An 18,798-nucleotide genomic window follows, 5' to 3' on the forward strand; every position below is an offset into this window, starting at 1 on the left:
ATAAAGAAATTGCACAAACAAAACCTATGCCAGATAAAAGATCACAGGAGATTTCTGTAGAACCCGATCTGGGTCAAAAAGGGAGTCAAACAAGGGTGTGTACTTGCCCCACTACTATTTAACATCTTCTTGTATGATTTCCTTACAGCCCTGGCCGAAGTAGATGGGCATAGCCCCAAGATTGGCCCCAAGATTGGCCCTAGGTAATTTTCAACAGTAAGCAAATAGTATTTTGCCCCCCCCCCCCAACCAATCATTGATATATATTTTCTGTTAGTCGTGGGAGTTCTGTGTGCCATATTTAGTTCAATTCCGTCATTGGTGGAGTTCAGAATGCTCTTTGATTGTAGGTGAACTATACATCCCAGTAACTACAACTCGCATATGTCAAGGTCTATTTTCCCCCAAGAGCACCTCAAGAGCGCCCCTGGGCAAAACCAACTATACTGCAAATGCTTACTTTGTGTAATGGGTTGAGCCACCCCTGCTACTATCCCTCTCCTGTGTGGGTATAAAAAGACTCCTGCATAGATTTGTTGACTTTTGTGAGATGAATGATCTGGAGGTGCATTATGATAAAACCAAGATCCTGGTTTTTGGGAAAAGGAACAAAAACCAAGTCTGTAAGATAAGTAAGGTAAAAGTAAAGGTTTCATCTGACATTAAGTCCAGTCGTGTCCAACTCTTGGGGTTGGTGCTCATCTCCATTTCTAAGCCAAAGAGCTGACATTGTCGGTAGACACCTCCAAGGTCATGTGGCCGGCATGACTGCATGGTGTGCTGTTACCTTTCCACCAGAGCAGTACCTATTGATCTACTCCCATTTGCATGTTTTTGAACTGCTAGGTTGGCAGAAACTGGGGCTGACAGCAGGAGCTCACGCTGCTCCTCGGATTCGAACCTACAACCTTTTGGTCAACGAGTTTAGCAGCTCAGTGCTTTAACTCACTGCAAGTAAAAAGTTTCAAATACCTAGAACTTTGGTTCAGTAACAATCTGTCATGTTCCATTCATTTAAAATACAAACTGGCATGGGCTCAATCAAGCGACAGTGCCATCAGGAGGTTTTTCCACTCCAGGGGCAGCCAATATATCACCACATCCCTGCAGGTTTTCAAGCAAAGGTGATAGCACAACTACTCTATGGCATTCCCATTTGGTTAACCCCTAATAATTATTTTGCATCCCGTATACAGTTCAATGCCTAGAAGGTGGGGTTGGGGAGGGATTTGCTGCCTCCACCACAGAAGAGGCAAAATGAAAGTAGTCCCAATGTGACTGCTTTCAGGGAGGGCAAAGCCATGACAGGCAACCCGCCCTCCTCTTCAGTCTGAATCTGACTGATGAGGAAGGTGGACATCCCCAGGTTAGGTCTACAAGTATGCCCCAAGGGGGCTTGTGCCCCCCCCCCCCAGCTGCATTGGGATCCTTCAGCTTCTTCCATTTACTTTTGAGAAGAAAGTAATCCCATCCTTCCTCACTGGTGTCTTCTTCTGGCAGGGGGACTTGGTTTTCTCTTTCCTGCCGTGGTCTTCTCTTCCTTGCCATGGTGAGCATGGCACCTGCCATGGCCTTTTCTAAGACCTGCAGGAGGAGGGGCCTTCAGGGGGAGGTTTTAGTTCCCTCGCTGTGGCGAGCCTGGCACCTGCATTGGCTTTCTCTCCCCTGCATGCTAACTTCAGGGGTGGAGGACCCTGCGGGGCATAGGGACAAAGCAGACGCTTCTCCCAATCTGTGGCAGAAACAGCAAAGGAATTGAATTCAGCGCACAACCAAGGAGCCCATTTGGTGTAGGCCAGGAGCTATAACCTTCCTCTGCATGGTAATTAAAAGAGGGGAGGGTGAAAGCTAATGGCCTAGGAACTGGAAATATGGCATTAATAATTCTGGGAACATAATTACCCTTACCAAGTTCAATGCAAAGTTCATGGTCAAGTTCATTATGCATTCAGGAACACATGGCAGGAAAAATCATAGATATTAATTAGGTAACAATTAATAAAGTTGCCCTTAGTTAACCCATCCATGTGTGTGGCCACTATCTGGCTAAACATCATACAATTTTGACTATACATTCACTATCAAAGCCCCAGTAAGTCTTTGACCCAACTTACCTTGAGCGAACTCCACCACTCAAAATGGTGCACAACAGTCCTAGCAAAGATCTGGGAATTGGGCTATGATAGCGACTTCTTGATTATCCAACTTTCACTGAGATCTTTACCCTCATAAAAGGGGTTGCTAGAAAGGGTTGCTGTAGCACCAAGAAGAACTTTTCCAAGCTCCTCAGTGGTGTTATTATTTCTATCCCCATGAGCAGCTGCTTAAGGTAAGATACAGAAACAGATGTGTGTTCAAGACATTCAAATTGTCCTGTTAAGAGAAAGAATCATATACATAATGGGCCCTTGATATCCACTGGAGTTTGGTTCAGGACCTCCCATACATACCAAAATCCATGGATGCTCAAGTCCCATTATATATGATGGCACAGTAAAATCACGTTTCTTATAAAAATAGCAAACACAAGGTTTGCTTTTTGGATTTTTTAAAACATATTTTAAAAATATTTTCAAGCCATGGATCACTGAATCTGTGAATACATAATCCATGAGTGCAGAAGGCCAATTGAATGTCTGTTCCTTTACTGCCCCCTTGATTTCTGAATAAAAGCCCCACTGAATATGGACATTGATCAGAAAAATAAAAATTCTGGTTCAGAAAAGTAAAAATTCCTGTGATCACTTCCATCTGAGCCATAAAATATCAAACCTCATAGACCAGATGTTTCAAACCCAGTAAATTCACATCACCTCAAAGATTATACATTCCAGTGGAGACATGTTACACATTCAGATGAGGGTAATCTAATGCTGAGCAATGATTAAATGATAAATAAAATGTGCATGAACGAATAGTTCACCAGAAAGGCACACATCACAATATGCAAATACAATTCCATTTTATGATGCCTAGGGAAAAAAACCTGCTCATTGATCTGCAATAAATATGCTTAGTCTTCAGGGTGAAAATACATCCATAAACTCAGGAGCAGTAGGAGAAGAGTAGATGATGTCACAATGTCAGCAGGAACCAGTTCACACCACCATGTTTGTCATGCGATAATTAAAATGTTTTGAACTTATTACAATTTATTTTTATTGTGGCAATGTTTACTTATATAATCAATCAAAATAATCAGGTTAATAATATGGATATGTTTGGGGATTGGTTTTCTTTCTTTTTTTTTGCAATGTGGTTATCTTGAACAATATGTTTATTGGAAAGGTGGAATATGACAAATCAGTACATACATATTCATCTTTTAATTGATAAAGACTACCATTTTGAATCCTTTGACCTGGGAGTAAGTCCTGCTGAACACAATAGATGTCTGTACAGACATCCATTATATTTCAAAAAAATGTCCCCAATTAACTGTAGTTTTATACAAATAGGTATGTTTGTGTATGTACATCTATAGGCAAGATACTTTTACATTAAATCAATGTCTTGCAAGTTAGTTCTTTTGACTGAATATAGTACTTCTTTCCTTTCCATTGTGTCACAGCCAGTAAAGTCCAAAAGTTTTTTTTAGATGAAAGATTAAAATTCAAGGCAGGGCAGGAATAGAAAACTTCATTGTAGACCAGGATTGTGGACCTTAGTAAGGAGAAGGAGGAGTCCATATCTAATTGATCATATTTCTAGGGGTCTGCCAGGCACTCAGAATCAAAGTTTCAATAATAGTAATCAAATCAAATCAAATCAAAACAAAAAATAACAAAAACCACCAGAGCTTCACAGGGAATATCATGCTATGGAGAATTACTGAATACAGGTTGAGGATTCCTTATCCAAAATGATTTGGATCAGAAGTCTTTTGGATTTCAGATTCTCTCTCCCCCTCCCCCAACCTTTCCCCAAGGTTGGAATACCTTTATTTGCATTTAGGTAAATAAGGTATCTTATTTATGGGACCAAAGTCTAAAAATGAAATTCATTTATGCCTCAGACACAGCTTGCAGGCAATTATATACCATATTTTAACAGTTTACTGCATGAAACAAAGTACATTGAACCACCAAAAAGCAAAAGTATTACTATCTCAGTAACTCAAGTGGACAATTTTGGAATGTTTTGGATGTTATAATTCCAGATAAAGGTCCTCAACCTGTACCAAATGAATGTATGTCTAATGATTTAGATCTGGGAGTTTGGGGGAGAATCCTGTTAACAAATCATGTAAAATAAAGTGTATGTATATGTCTTTTTAAACTATATATGATACAAAGCAAGCACGTGCATGACCAAGGAGAGAAGATAAGCAGTTGTAAATTTATATAATTACATATTTCAACCCATGCTACTTAACATTTAAAATATATTTTTAAAATACAATTGCATTTGCATTTGCTCTATGGAATTTCCATACTAATGATCCCAAAACAATAACAATACAAATTATTATCTGTAGTTAAGATATTTTTAAAAGGTTACAATCTTTCTATTGGTAATTTCAAATTATGTTGTTTGCTAATTGGATGCTACATAGATTTTGGAATAAAGTAAAAGATCAGTGTAACAATCACTTCTCAAATGCAATAATTGATAGCTGATGCCATTAGAATTCACCTGATGTACTGTTTGGAGACACAGTAACTAACTAACTAACTCCCAATGTGACTGAAACCTGTCACTGTATTTCTCTGTATCTCATATCTTTATGTCCTTTATCCCTAGTTCTACCTAACTAAAAAGGGAGATGGAACATGAAAGAGAGATTGTCTATTAGATTGTATTTCATCACCTAAACCCACATCCAATGCAGCATGAATGTGAGGAGAGATGACAGTGAGCTGCTCCTCAATTTAAACATTTCACATTTCACCACATTTTCACATTTCACCACAGTTTTTCATTTTGTTTCTAGTTTTACAAACTGATTTGCAGAAGGTGCTGAAAGGTTCTAGGTAAACTGGGATGCCATTATGTAGGAGTAATGTGCCAGGGTGACATGCCATTGAAATAAACAGCATACTTTGTATACACAGAGTTCTTGATGGAAGGGATGGGAAAGACTGCTAAGAACTATGGGCAAAGGAGGTTGGAAGCCCTCTAGAGATCAGCTGTTGACATGGTGCAGGGTTAGGTTTTGGGGACAGCTATGGAAAAGGAGGAAACCTGACCAAAACTGGACAAAGAGCATTATGGAAGGTCTCCAAATTTGCGAGGTGTGGGGGTCCCCACCAGAAAATTGAGAAATTTTACTTCTTTTGGAGTACCCCACAGTCAGTAAGACAAATAGCTGCTATGGGGTTCTAGAAATAGTGGTCTACAAGGGAAGGTTTCAAAATAATGGGCTGAAATGTATCATAGAGCATTTTCTTAAGAAGTCTTTGCAACACTATAAAGAAGCTTTCACGTAAATGTCCAAGCCAACAGAAAAGAGATGGCAGCTATAGGAAAGTTAATTTTAGCAAGTTCTCTTTCTCTCTGAGTCCTTGGGACCTACTTCTTGATGGGTTCTCACTACCTGCCAAATATAGGGTATCTCACTGTAGAGCCTACTCCTTCGACTCCACCCTTAAATTCATAGTGTGTGTGTGATAATATTATGCTCCAAATTTAAAAAGCAAAGAGAATAATTCTACAGCCTTCATTAATTAAATCAACCCCCTTGATATCTTTTGGGATAAATTTACAACTGCTCAAATGGATTTATTTTATGTAGCACGAACTATCTTCCAAAATGAAAAGCTATTCATCACCCACCAACCTGCCCATGGTTTTGCTCCTCCAGTCAGTGTAATAACATTTTTTCCTGTAAGGACAGCAAAAATCATCTGAGAACAATTTTTATACAGACAAAAAGGAAAAAAAATAAACAAACACACACACACACACACACATATCAGAAAGAGCTCTTAGCTATTGTGCAACCTGGACCTTTACCAAACAAAAGAGAAAGGGAGCACAGTAATAAAAGTGAAGAGCTATTTTAAAACCATTAACTTGGAAATATATGAAAATATATTAAATATTGATGCCATGGAGTAAAATTGAACTACTTTAAATTAAACATTTAACATGCACAAAGTTATTACAGGTTACAGAAAGCTTGGAGACTGTGTTTCTTTTCCTCTCAGTTTTACATTGATTTCTTAATAATGTTAACGATCTTGCCAATATAGCAGCTGATATTTTGCACACAAATCATAGACAAATGATAGCTGGATGCAAGGACAGGAACAGATTGCTTTTTTGGTCTACTCCCATTCCCAAATTGGGTTATTCTTAAGTGAACCTAATGAAGGCTGAGGAAAAAGTCACCAGATTTCAATTACAGTTTGATTGAAAATATTGCCTGAATGACTATCCTGGAAATATAAACACACAAAGGTACATTATAAATGGAGAGGAGGAACATATAGCCCTACATTTATTTTTACTACAGCTCCCACAATCCTTCACAATTGTGTATGCTGCCTATGGCTGATGGAAGTTGCAGTTCAACACTAACTACCTTTTACTTCCCACTATGTAACCAAATCAATAGTTTCCTCATACTGCTGGAATTCTGCTGCACATTATTTGATGTTATTTTGAATGAACATTGATGCTACTCTTGGAAGAATGGATAGATTATCTGGCATTCACATTTTATTTAAACAATTCAAATTTAAAATAAGCACACAACAGTGACTAAAAGACCAGTTATGTAAACTAGCAAACCAAGATACAATTTGCTATCTGTTGGAAAGAGAAAGATGGGATCACTTCCATGCCACATGAACAGAAGATCTGGCTGCTGAACATTGCTTTGATGTAAGTGATGTGGGACAGTAATTCCCAACCATATCTAAAGACAAGAGTCTAGCTTGGAGAATATAGGTAGTTTACATGGCAGGGCTATAGTTCTCTCCTCCAGCAGCTAATCCCTGCAGCCCAAGACAACTTCACTTGGACTGCAGAAGTGAGCTATGCTGAGTCAATGGGTCATTTAAAACTAAGTTTCCAATCTTCTAGGGGAAGAAAGGAATGGCTTATCAATTTCACTGCAGCCATGATCTGATTCAGCCCAAACATTTGAGTAAGACAATTTTTGAGGGCCATCTCTGTGTTGGGAAGAACAGAACAAGTGTCACCCTCTTCTTTGTATGGGCCATTGATTACAGATGGGAAAGAACAGGAACACAATGACACAACACTATTCCTTGATGTAAAAGCAATAGTAGCAAGTGAAGCATGGTGACCCATCTCTACATGGCAAGTAACAGCTCGTATGGCTTTGTTTCATTTAGTATCTTAGCCCAATTTCTAATCAAATAATAAAGCAGTTGACATTTACAGGCTTAATCCATTACATTGTGTCATCATTTTTAAATAATGGGAAGACAGGGATGACAGCTATGAATGTATCAAGGTGACTATTGTTGCCTCTGAACTCTGACCCTGAAATGATGTGCATGAAGCCCACCATGGACAGTACATTTTCTCTCAGGTTAATAATGGCTGCCTTTGTGCACTATCAACAAAAAAAGGGTTCAATTGAATAGATGATTTACATGGTGGCTCCACATCTGGACAATAAAGATGGATTCTTGTGGTAAGATACATATGGGCAACACAGAGCTCTGTAACCACAGTTGTTCATTATTTTATTTTATTTTATTTGGGGTTCTTGTACCCCGCCCTTCTCACCCCGAAGGGGACCCAGGGCGGCTTACAGCTGCAAGGCGCACTTAGACGCCTGCTACACAATGTTCATGGTTTCTAACTGGTTGCCAATAGGTTTTGCATTCTTCAGATTTCCACACTCAATATACATTTACTGAGATTGGTGTCCCACAGAACAGTTTTATTGTGGGACCACAGAGAAATAGTTTCACATCCCAACTGGTAACTCTGATGGGGCAAGAACTGTGGTTTTCTGAGCAACAGAAACTGAGCACTTTTTACAACTAGTCGGGTGGATGTGCAATTCATATAGGAAAGAGTTGAACTTTCACTTATGGGAGCAAGAGTGAGAGAAGATCAGAACACCATAGAGATATAAATAAAGAGAAAATCACAATGCTACAGATATGAACAGGCCAGCCTTTAGAAACTACCCAAGGGCCCTCAAAACTGATGTTGGGCATGAATGATACCATAAGATAATTTCCACTTTGACTACATTTATAATTTCATTTCAAACAACTCCTCATATAACAAGGGCAGCTGCAGATTATAGACAATGTCCCTGTCCTGCTCCCAAAGCCCTGAGATTCAACATGACATTTGGAAGGGGACTAGGGTTCCTGGCTCAAATAGAAACCTATGTTTATAGTTAACCCTCTTCCTTGGCCTGTACAAAGAACTCAGAAGGTTTTACAGTTTCATTATTTTATCTTTGCAATACCTCTATATAATAAATTGGACAACGAAAAGGCAACTACCTCAAGGTCACAAAACACATTTCATGGGGTCTCTAGAGGTAGGGCCATTTATAAAGCTTAGAAGCTGCAGGATTAGTCACCTAAGCATTATTCTTTTGTGCTACTCCATATGCACCAAAGAAATCACACATTATATAACAAAGCAAAAGCAGGAAATATTATTAAGAAAAATAGTGACCATTAAATAGGCTCATTGTGCAGTTCCCTGTCCTTCCTTCATTATAATTTCCCATTGTTGAAGTCAGTGAAATGGTTACAGGACTGCCAAGTGAAGACTATTGTAGTGACTCATTAAAATTTATTTGATTTCTTCTCTTAAAACGGATGACTTAAGAACAATTGTGACCTCACCACAAAGGGCTAAATTCAGCAGCATGTGCTGGTTTAGCCCAAGTCACCCACAGAGCCCACCAGCTCTCATCAAATGATGCTGGCATGGCTCCATGGGTGAAGGAGGGAGGAGCCAGTGCATGCCACTGCTGTGGAAACATGAGAGGCTTCCTGTGTTGCCATTACAAGCAATGGTGGGAAGCTGCATGCCCCATGCTTTCCCCATGGGATCTATGTCATCGTTTTGATGACACAGAACGACTCCAGCAGCCATGTGACAAGGTCGTTGGTCTAGTCTGTTTTCACACTCAGGTCTGGGAGAGCCTCTCAAAATTGAACACATCTACTTTAGAATATATGGGATCTGGCCTGGAGCCAATGAGCTTGTGCCTAAGAGTATGCTTTGCTCCTTCAGGATTAATTTGGATTAAATCCAGAAGAGATGGAGATTACAAGAATTATGACCATTTAAAAGTTTCAAAATGGATGTGAAATAACATGATGAACTTAGGCATCAAGTGAAATGATAGTTATTTCTTTCCTCTTGCTGCTGAAGCAAACTATCATATTCAAGTGGAGAATACTCTGTATGCAGCTACAAACTGTAGAAATGACAAGGAAGCATGTGAAACCAGCAGTTGGAATCAGTAAGACTGCCTATTTCTTCTGCTTCCCTGGAATGTGGTGGAGGCCCCTTCTTTGGAGGTTTTTAAACAGAGGCTAAATGGCCATCTGTCGGGGGTTCTTTTAATGCAGTTTTCCTGCTTTTGGGCAGGGGATTGGACTGGATGGTCCACAAGGTCTCTTTCAACTCTGTGATTCTATGATGCTATACTCATAATTCTGCTTTAATGAAGAAAGAAAGATCTTTTCCATACATTTTGTGGAAATGCAACACTAGAATATGGGACTAGTCTATGCCCTGTAAAGAACAAAGTATTTAAGTTTAGGATTTTATTTCTTAGATATTAAAAAGTTACTCTAAAGGCGAGTGATTATAGTAATGTGCTGCTGATTATGATTATATTCTGCATATGATTATATTCATTCATCTTCAAAGCAATGCAATTTTACCATTCATACTTTTATATCTATGTCTTCAGAATTTTGATATTTTCTCCAACTGTATCTTTCAAACAGTAAAATTGTGGAAAACCAGTAAAATTATTAAAGCACGTAAAACCATGTTTTTGTGGTTAAACATGTCTCATTAATGCATGTGTAAATGTAAACAACAAAGTGACAAATTTGAAGCAAAGATAAATTATTTGATAGTACCTGAAAGGCATCCTGATATTCATTCTTTCAGCATATTTGCACAATGTGTCCCAAGGACAGTGAATTTTAACAAACATAATATCATTGTTTGTAACAGCTGGCTGCAACAAGTAAGAAAAAAATGAGCTTGCATTAGTACTCGAAATTCAAACTGGAATTTCAGTTTCCTGGCAAATTCAAAATCTATCTTCAGTTCTACTGCTTACTTAAACTCTAGTCCTTAGCAGTCAACATTTGTTATAGATGTGATGAAAAGTTACATGATATCTATAAAAAAGAAGAATTCAAATGTCTCCTCGTTGGGGAGATAAAGTGGGGGCAATAATAATAATAATAATAATAATAATAATTGTTTTTATTTTCCGCCTCTCCTGGGAATACAATCTATAATGGCTTTCATATCAATAGGATAGTGAACCTGCTCTGGGTTTTAGTTTGAACTGTGAAAAAGCTGTTCAATATGCTGAACCAACTTGGGGGTTGTCATCATTCCACTGATATGGATGTCATCATCCTGCTGGTCAAATGTCATAATTTAACCTTCAGAAGTCAACACCACTTGATCTCTGTAATCTGTTTCTGTGATCTTATCTAACACACAAACAGTTTAGGAAGAAATTATTTCCATAATTTTGGGGGAGCCAGTATTTCTAGCTGTTAAAAATCAAACAAATATATGAGAGGACTGCAGAAATTAATTTAGTCATTTCTGGAAAATAAGGAAACAATTGGTCCTTAATCACACTGGTGAACTAATAATATTGCACAACAGAAACATCACCTTTCATTAATCAGAATGTTTATAGTTATCTTCCTCAGTGCAATGGACAGCTTCTTGAAATGGGTTAGAATGGGGCAAATATGAGTCTCTGCAAGTTATGGGTATATTTCCCCCTTCTGCCCCAGTAGCAGACTTGTAACTGTCTATCCTTGAACTAGACAAAAATCCAAGGATAATTTGTTTCTGAGTGTAGACTACGTCTTTATCAACTTTCTTGGCTTTATCAGCCCAGAGCTATTACATTATTGTGGATTTCAACAAGCACTGGATGGGTTTTTAGAAGTGGAGGAAATTGAGAAACCACCCCTTTGATCCTGAACCACATTTCTGAATTATTGGCCCATGTTCACAAGGGAAAAGTGGAAAATAAAGCATACCTCTCTTTCTAACATTAGTCCTTCAGCCCGAAGATTCTTTTCAAAAGTGCTTCTTTTCTCTATTTGTGGACTGGACTTTTTGTAGACTAAAATATAATCAATACGCTTTTTGCCATCCTTGAAGAAAAGACCTGATGTTGCCAGGGCACTCATGTTATTCTGAAAAAGAGAAAAAAAATGAATGCAAGATAGTAAAACATAGAATCATCACTTCTTCTCTGTGATAAATTTTCTCTGTGATAAATTTGTGTTATATATCATTATACTGATGTATAGATTTCAGGACACATGATAGCTGGAGGATTCTGGAAAAGAGGTCCAAGCAAGTGACATAGTTTTCCTATAGGCAACTTAAGGAATGGCACTTGCTGGCCATGGTGAAGGACAGAAATCGGATAGGTTGACTTTACAATGCACCAAACTGATTCAAGATCTCGGCTAAAAGAGTGCACCAGGAAACACCCTAGCCACTGAACTTTACATTAGTATTAGTTTCTCACAGTTTTAAATGTAGTCCAACCCAATCTTCTCCAGGGTGGACACAGTTGGTTGTCAAAGTTATAGCTACGGAACATCAGGTCACAAAAGCCATGGGGAAATCCAATAACAAGATCCAGAAGCACCTATAAACTATCAAGTCTTGCAAAACAGTGCAAACTAAAGATGTCTAAATAAGTTCTTAATTTTAGATGATTTCCCTCCTATAGCATATTTAAATTCACTAAATTTGTAAAAAAAAAATGGGGAGGGGGAGAGATGGTAGATTTTTCCTACTAGAGCAGTTGCATCCAGAAGAGCCTGACAACTCCTATACGATATTAACCTTCTACTGTCAATGCTGTGTTTCTATTGATCCTCAGTTGGTAATGTTATTGCATTTGGCAACAATTAGAAAATTCCACAGCCGGGGGGGGGGGGGGGAGGGAGTTGGATGTCATAAGCATATTGATGGTATTCAATTTCAAACCTTTGGTAAGTTCTTTGGATGGTCTCATCTGGCAGCTTTTAAAAGAAATGTTTGTGGGGAAGGGAGGGCAATACTATCATGGGAAACCTCAAAAGCAAACAGAACAGTTACCATCTTCCTGATATATTTAGCCAAATAGGCTTCTAGCTCCATGTTAGCCAAATCTCTCCAAAAAAGATATAAAATATGAAGGCCCATCCACACTGCCCCTTTATCACAGATTATCTGTTTATCCCAGGTTATCTAGCAGTGGAGACTCATATATTCCAGTTTAAAAGCAGATTATTTGGGATCAGATCCTGGGATAAAGGGTAGTGAGGAAGGCCCCTGATAGTATCTAACCAATAAAGAGAATGAAGAGAACGATGTTACCCTATGAAGTTCTTACCACAGATCATCTATCAAAATGACTCAAGATGTTTCAGCCCTAAAATTGGGCCTGAAAGTAGATCGGAAAAGATTAAAATATTAAGCTTTGTTGAATAAAGACTGGAACTTCATGTACAGAATTTAGAGAGTATGGTAAGGAGAAGCAAGGACACTGATTCAGCACCCATAATACAAGAGCTGCTATGGCTTTAACCTCTATGAAGCTTTACTGAAATTTCATTTGGCCTTTAGATAGTAGGACATCAGGGAACATCAGACAGTATAAGCACTGCTAATAAATCCCCATGCTAATAACAGCATCTGTCTTGCTAATACGGGAGAGAGGCATTCATTGTGGCTTTTTTGCTTTAAGCCCTATTTGTATGTTTCAGATTAACTATAATGCAGAATGACACCAAGGTTTCATCTGGGCAGCTAGGGAATGGGCAGAGCTATTATACTATTTCTTATGGCAAGGAATTCCTGCCCCTCCAATACCACTGATGCTGTTGTAAAATGATTCCTTATTGAAGACAAAGAAAAAAGAAGAAAAAAAGAAGGAAGGAAATCCAAGGTTTTACAGCAGTTTAATAGTTTGAAGTGATGTGAATATAATATGCTGCAAAACAAGTTGTAGTCTTCTTTGAACTAATAATCACTTTAATGCTTTTCTATTGCTTAATGTATAATTTCAAAAATGGTGCTATTTTAATTATTTTTTAAATTGATAGATAACTCTACGTTGTTATTTTATTTTATTGTTTGTAAGCCTTGTTGGGCCTCACACTGGGAGAATAGCAATGTATACATGCAACAAATTGCATATCTATAAGTATCCATCTACACATAATATATTTTCTTGGTGTTCATTGTTCACTAGTGGCTTAGAATAGTACCTTTAATCTGTCAGGAATTAATATGCTGGGTGGTTTAACTGTACATTTTCACTGTGGACTGTTTTTGTTTCAGGAGTTTCGCAGAAGTTGCCAAGCAGCCAGAGATAGTAGTATGCTTTCCCTTCCCTGAAAATCCAACCCAGTATTATCAGCAGAGCAGGGAGATTGCATTCAACAGCTGACACTTCCAGCTCTATGTTTTTGGCTGTTGGTAGCTCCAACAATCAGGCTCAGCAGCTGGCACTTCCTCCTGCTCTTTTTCTTCACTTTCTGAGTTGTGAGAGTTGGCATGACATCCCTGCCTCTGACGTTCTCTGCTCACAAAACATTTCCAGTCCTTATGGGGACCCCTTTGTTTGGATTTCCCATGTTTTCTATTTTCTCTGTAAAGTTCCCATTATGAGCCTGCTCAATCCTCCATCTTGTTGGTGAATAATGCTGTGCTGTTATATTTGAGGTCGCAGCATCAAACAGCAACACATTTGATTCTATGCATTGACTCATGCTTCTTATTTCTTAGTACACATGTATAGAATTTCATTGCACAAAAGAAGAAGGAGAAACATGTGGTTCTCAAGAGGATTTGGACTGCAATCTCCAGCATTCTTCACCATTGGTAATGCTGGGTAGCATTGCTGGGAGTTGTATCTAGAGAGGATTTTAAGATTGCCAGCTGCATGAAAAACCCTTGTTTGTGGGTAGATTAGGGCCAAAACAGCTAAAGGGAGTAGTATCAGATTATTGTTTCTTCATTGGCTACTATTGCACATCAAACTATTTCTTGTTCTAACATTTTTCCATTTCCATTTTCTTTGTGAAATGGAAAAAAACCCCAATATGAAACAAGAGTGCTTTCCTCTGCCCCTCCTTTCGTGTACTTTTTTTTACAAGAAAGTTACAAAATATAGAGAATGTCATCATTCAGCTTAAATTCTTATCTTTTCTGCCTGCCTGAAATAGCTGCATCACCTCAACTGACCTCCTTATTCCCCAACATTCAATACAGTAGGAAAATCTTGTACATGCAGCTAATACAGTTATTGTCCAGAAGTTCAGACCTGTGTGTTGCCATCATAATAAAGCATTGTTTATTATGGCACCTGAACAAAGAATTCAGTCCTATTTTTAAGATAGAGTTTTCATAATAAAGGAATTATTTTGGACTGTCATACTATAGTTTATATTTCTATATAACTATTAACTGCGGCAAATTCTTGTTACTTTCTTAGGGCTTTTAAAGGCAATTTTCTTTGTAAGATAATTGTACACTTGTCACTCAACTTATCTGTCTTTTCTTCTGGAGAAATAACATTGCCTCCCGACTCCAAGTACAATATTTTTGTCACGGATCATTGTGTAGCTAGCACATTGGTTGCGTTCCCAATGTAATACTCCTCCCACCTGTCTGTCACTGAGATTGCAGTCCTAAACACACTTAGTTAAGAGTAAGTCCCATTGAACACACGCATCACAGAACTAAATGTATACATAGGATCATCCTGTTAGTTTGTATGTTGACAGTCAAGTGACTGCTTCTTCACTAATGATCAGGCATGTAGCCCGGGGGGGGGGGGGGCTTGAGAGGCTTCAGCCCTCCCCCCCCCACGAAATTCTCATGGTGGTCCGCAAGAAGGCCTTACTGGTACATTATTTAAACTGTTATGCTTATTCATATTATGATCTGATCACCATGCTCAATATATCCCATATTCATGGGGGTATTGGGGTAACGATACAAAAGGTTTGCTAGGGTAGACCCTCTTTCACTCAGCCCCCCCCCCCCGAATCAAACTCAGCTCCCCCTAAATCAAAATCCTGGCTTATGATATTAAAATCTCAATGGATTTCTTTCTTGTTTTTACCATTTAATATATACTTTGTTGGTTATTTCAGGGTCAAATGGATTTTTTTGGACTAATATCAGGTCAGCCAGGGCAGGGGTGTTTTGCTTTTTTGAAAATTCTGGATAAAATGGATTAATGCAGTTAGAGAGAGGGATAATTTTGGAAAGGTTAATTTGATTTAGTCTCTCAAGTAATTTGGTCACTTTTCCTGGCAAGCATGCCAGGAAAATTAGAAGTGCTATAGGATTGAGGGAACTTCACAGGTTTGTTGGCAAGGATCTTGGACCCTTAGATTTGAAAGAACAAGCCGATCACATCCACTTGTCATTCTGCATTCCCAGGAGAAATGATACAGAAATGCCTCTCTATATTTAAAGAGGTAGATCCCACACAAGAGATACTGAGCTGGCTCCCTCTCTCAAATTCAGGTTTCTTTCATCCATAAATCAAGGCACACTACTTACTTGTTTTACAGATTAGTATATCTGCCTGTAAACAAGGTACACCCTTCTGCAGATACAAATTATGTTAATAAATGTGACCATAGTTCAAACCAACTAATATTATCATTTCTCTTTATGTAATCTTCCGGGTTTAACCCCATTTCATGACAAATGAATGAAGTAGTTAAAAACAATACACCATGCATACACATTCTACTTCTGCACAAAAACTCAGATAAAAAAGGAATGAATTCACAGGACAAATTCTCAAAGTGTCCAAAAGGCACCCTTTGCATGTGGAAGCAGCAAATATTAAGATGACAAAAACACTAATGATACAAACAGCAACATTGCATTGTCATCCTTGCTTGTCATTCACAGAGATAAATCAAGCAACAATAAAACTGGCTAGATATAATTATTGTGATCATTATTTCATAATAATCATAACTGAATTATCAAATTAAAAATCATAGAATTAAAAAGGGACCCATGGGCCATTGAGTCCAATGCCCTTCCCTCAGTGCAGGAAATCTATCTTGAGTATACCCAGCAGGTAGCAATGTAGCCACTTTTTGAAGGTGTCTTCATAATCTCTCTAAGGCTGGATCTACACCGCTCTATATACCAGGATTATTTATTTATTTATTTGAGGTATTTGTATGCAGCCCTTCTCAACCCCAAATGGGACTCAGGGCGGTTCACAGTGTTCCAAGATTTTTTTTTTGCTTATCCCAGATTATCTGGCAGTGTAGACTCATATAGTCCAGTTCAAAGTAGATAATTGGGATCAGATCCTAGGATATCAGGCAGTGTAGATCCAGTCTAGATAAGTGGACCCATCATTGAATTGCTCTCATTGTCAGGAAGTTCTTCTAACATTCAATTCAAATCTACTGTCTTGTAACTTTCCGATCGGGACAAGAAACAGTTTATCAATGGAACAACTATAGTATGTAACAGGTTTTTTTTTTTTAAAAAAAATCTACAGTGTTTCTTTTTAAAGAGTCAGTAAACCACTAGCCTTTAAATATATAGTGAAAAGTAAGTGTGATGAAGTCCACTGAGACTTACTCTTAGGTAATTCTCAGTGGACTTGGGGAAGCAACTTTGGGAAGGTCCTTTTCCCACTCCATTTTGTTACCCTTCATTCTCTCTTGCTCTCATCTCTCATCTCTCTCTCTCTCTCTCTCTCTCTCACTCACACACACACACACACACACACACACACACACACACCTATCTCCCAATTCAGGCAAAATGCAGTATCAAAATGCTTCTGCCCATCTAGGCTGGATCTACATTGCCATATAATCCAGTTTCTGAATCCAAATTATCTGCTTTGAATTGAATTATATGAATATACACTGCCATATAATCTATTTATTTATTTATTTATTTATTTATTTATTTACTGTGCTTATATACCACAATTCTCAGCCCAGGGGTGACTCATTGCGGTGTACAACATAGAAAAACAGGTGCAAAATACAAGACATAGTGTAAGAATAATCCACAATTCATCATTATCAAAAACATCCTAATCAAAAACATCAACAATTACTACAAAATCTAGTTCAAAGAAGATAAACTGGATGCAGGAACTGGATTATATGACAGTGTAAATGAGGCCTCAGACATGGATGCAGTTGATAACACTTCTGCTAAATACCTGCTTAGGAAGTTGTAGCATTCAAACTGCACTTCTTTTTGGCAATACCTCTTAGGACTGATGCACAGAATGTGTGTAAGTGCAATGTGAGTCTGACAGGTCACTCTACAATTTGAAATCTCTGAGGATTTGTGGTGTCAGTCAGAGTATGGACTTCATGCATTTATTAAAAATATGGGAAAGAAGTAGCTTGCACCTTGCTTGCAGAACAATTACGTATATTTTGCCTTGTATTGTGGCTTTTAGGAGGGTTGGTGATGTAATATTTAAATTGATGAATCTGATGATCCAGTCCAGTAAGTAATACAATAGGCATCTAAAGGCATGGCTGGGACCCAAGAAAGCCCAGTCAAGTGGGCAATATGGCACTACACCTCATAATTTCCCATTCTCAATAGTTTTCATTCCTTCCAATCTCAATGCCCATTCACTCAGCCTTTCTTTCTCTACATTCTTTTCTCTACAAGCAACTCAAATGCTAATTCAGTTTCCCCATCCCCTTACTCTTTTCTCCACATGCAACATGCTACTGCTGGATGCAAATATATTTGGAGTCATAACCATTAATTAATATATACTAAGAAACAAAATGCATGCTTCAAAACCAAAAATTTAGACATGTAAAACAAGTTTCAGGGGCCTAGCTTTTAATGACTTGGGGCTATATCGGATGTAGACTGGCAGACTTCTATACTTTTAGATACTGATGTACAGTATCCTTATGCATCTCTTTATTATCTGATACATTGAAGTGCATTAAAGTGGTGCTATGCTAGAAAACATGGAGGAAACCTTTGTTAGTGTTGTGCAATTAGTGTTACTGTTTACCCTGGTCCGTTCTTGAGTAAAATATTATTTTTTATTTTTTTATTTTATATCATGTATGTTCCACATTTTTTCCAAACATTGGTTTCAAAGGGGCTTACAGTAATGTAAAAACACAATGTATGTATGTCAAGTCACCTGTAAAGAAACAGAGACCCTATGAATTTAATAATATTTTATTAGGCAACGGATACTCATGTTTTCCTAGTTACGACCTCTGTGTTTGGTCGTAACCAAACACAGCACCTGCTATTCATTTCTAGCAGCACCCATTCATGTGTTCACCAGGGATGACCCTGCTTAGATTCCAAGGTCAGACAGGATCTGTTTCCACCACACCATGTTATAAACCAAATGCTTCCTGAAATAATAATAATAATAATAATAATAATAATAATAATAATAATAATAAAAGATCTTTACCTGCTGGCAGTAGGACAACCTAAGGGAAGCCAACCAGGCCTCCTGGGAAAAGGGTTTTCACAACTTAAGAGCAGCCACCATGAAAGTTGTCCTGACAACCAACCTTCTCTAACCTGATGCCCTTCAAAAACTCTCCACTCTACAACTATCAT

General features: G+C 38.1%; 1 protein-coding gene across 4 annotated transcripts in view; it reads right to left on the bottom strand.

Moving 5' to 3' along the window:
- ANO3 (anoctamin 3) overlaps positions 1 to 18,798 on the bottom strand; it is a 345,000-nt gene that overhangs the window by 76,312 nt on the left and 249,890 nt on the right. For 3 of the 4 annotated variants that reach the window (XM_067462699.1, XM_060765901.2, XM_060765920.2), the window contains 3 exons: positions 11,208 to 11,366; positions 10,050 to 10,150; positions 5,780 to 5,824 (listed from right to left, as the gene is read on the bottom strand). In XM_067462699.1, coding sequence (XP_067318800.1) covers positions 5,780 to 5,824; positions 10,050 to 10,150; positions 11,208 to 11,366 — 305 coding nt within the window. The remainder of the gene's footprint in view (positions 1 to 5,779; positions 5,825 to 10,049; positions 10,151 to 11,207; positions 11,367 to 18,798) is intronic. The other variant, XM_067462700.1, reaches the window with a different exon arrangement.

The sequence above is a fragment of the Anolis sagrei genome, chromosome 1 (genome assembly GCF_037176765.1).
Source record: "Anolis sagrei isolate rAnoSag1 chromosome 1, rAnoSag1.mat, whole genome shotgun sequence".
Taxonomy (NCBI): domain Eukaryota; kingdom Metazoa; phylum Chordata; class Lepidosauria; order Squamata; family Dactyloidae; genus Anolis; species Anolis sagrei.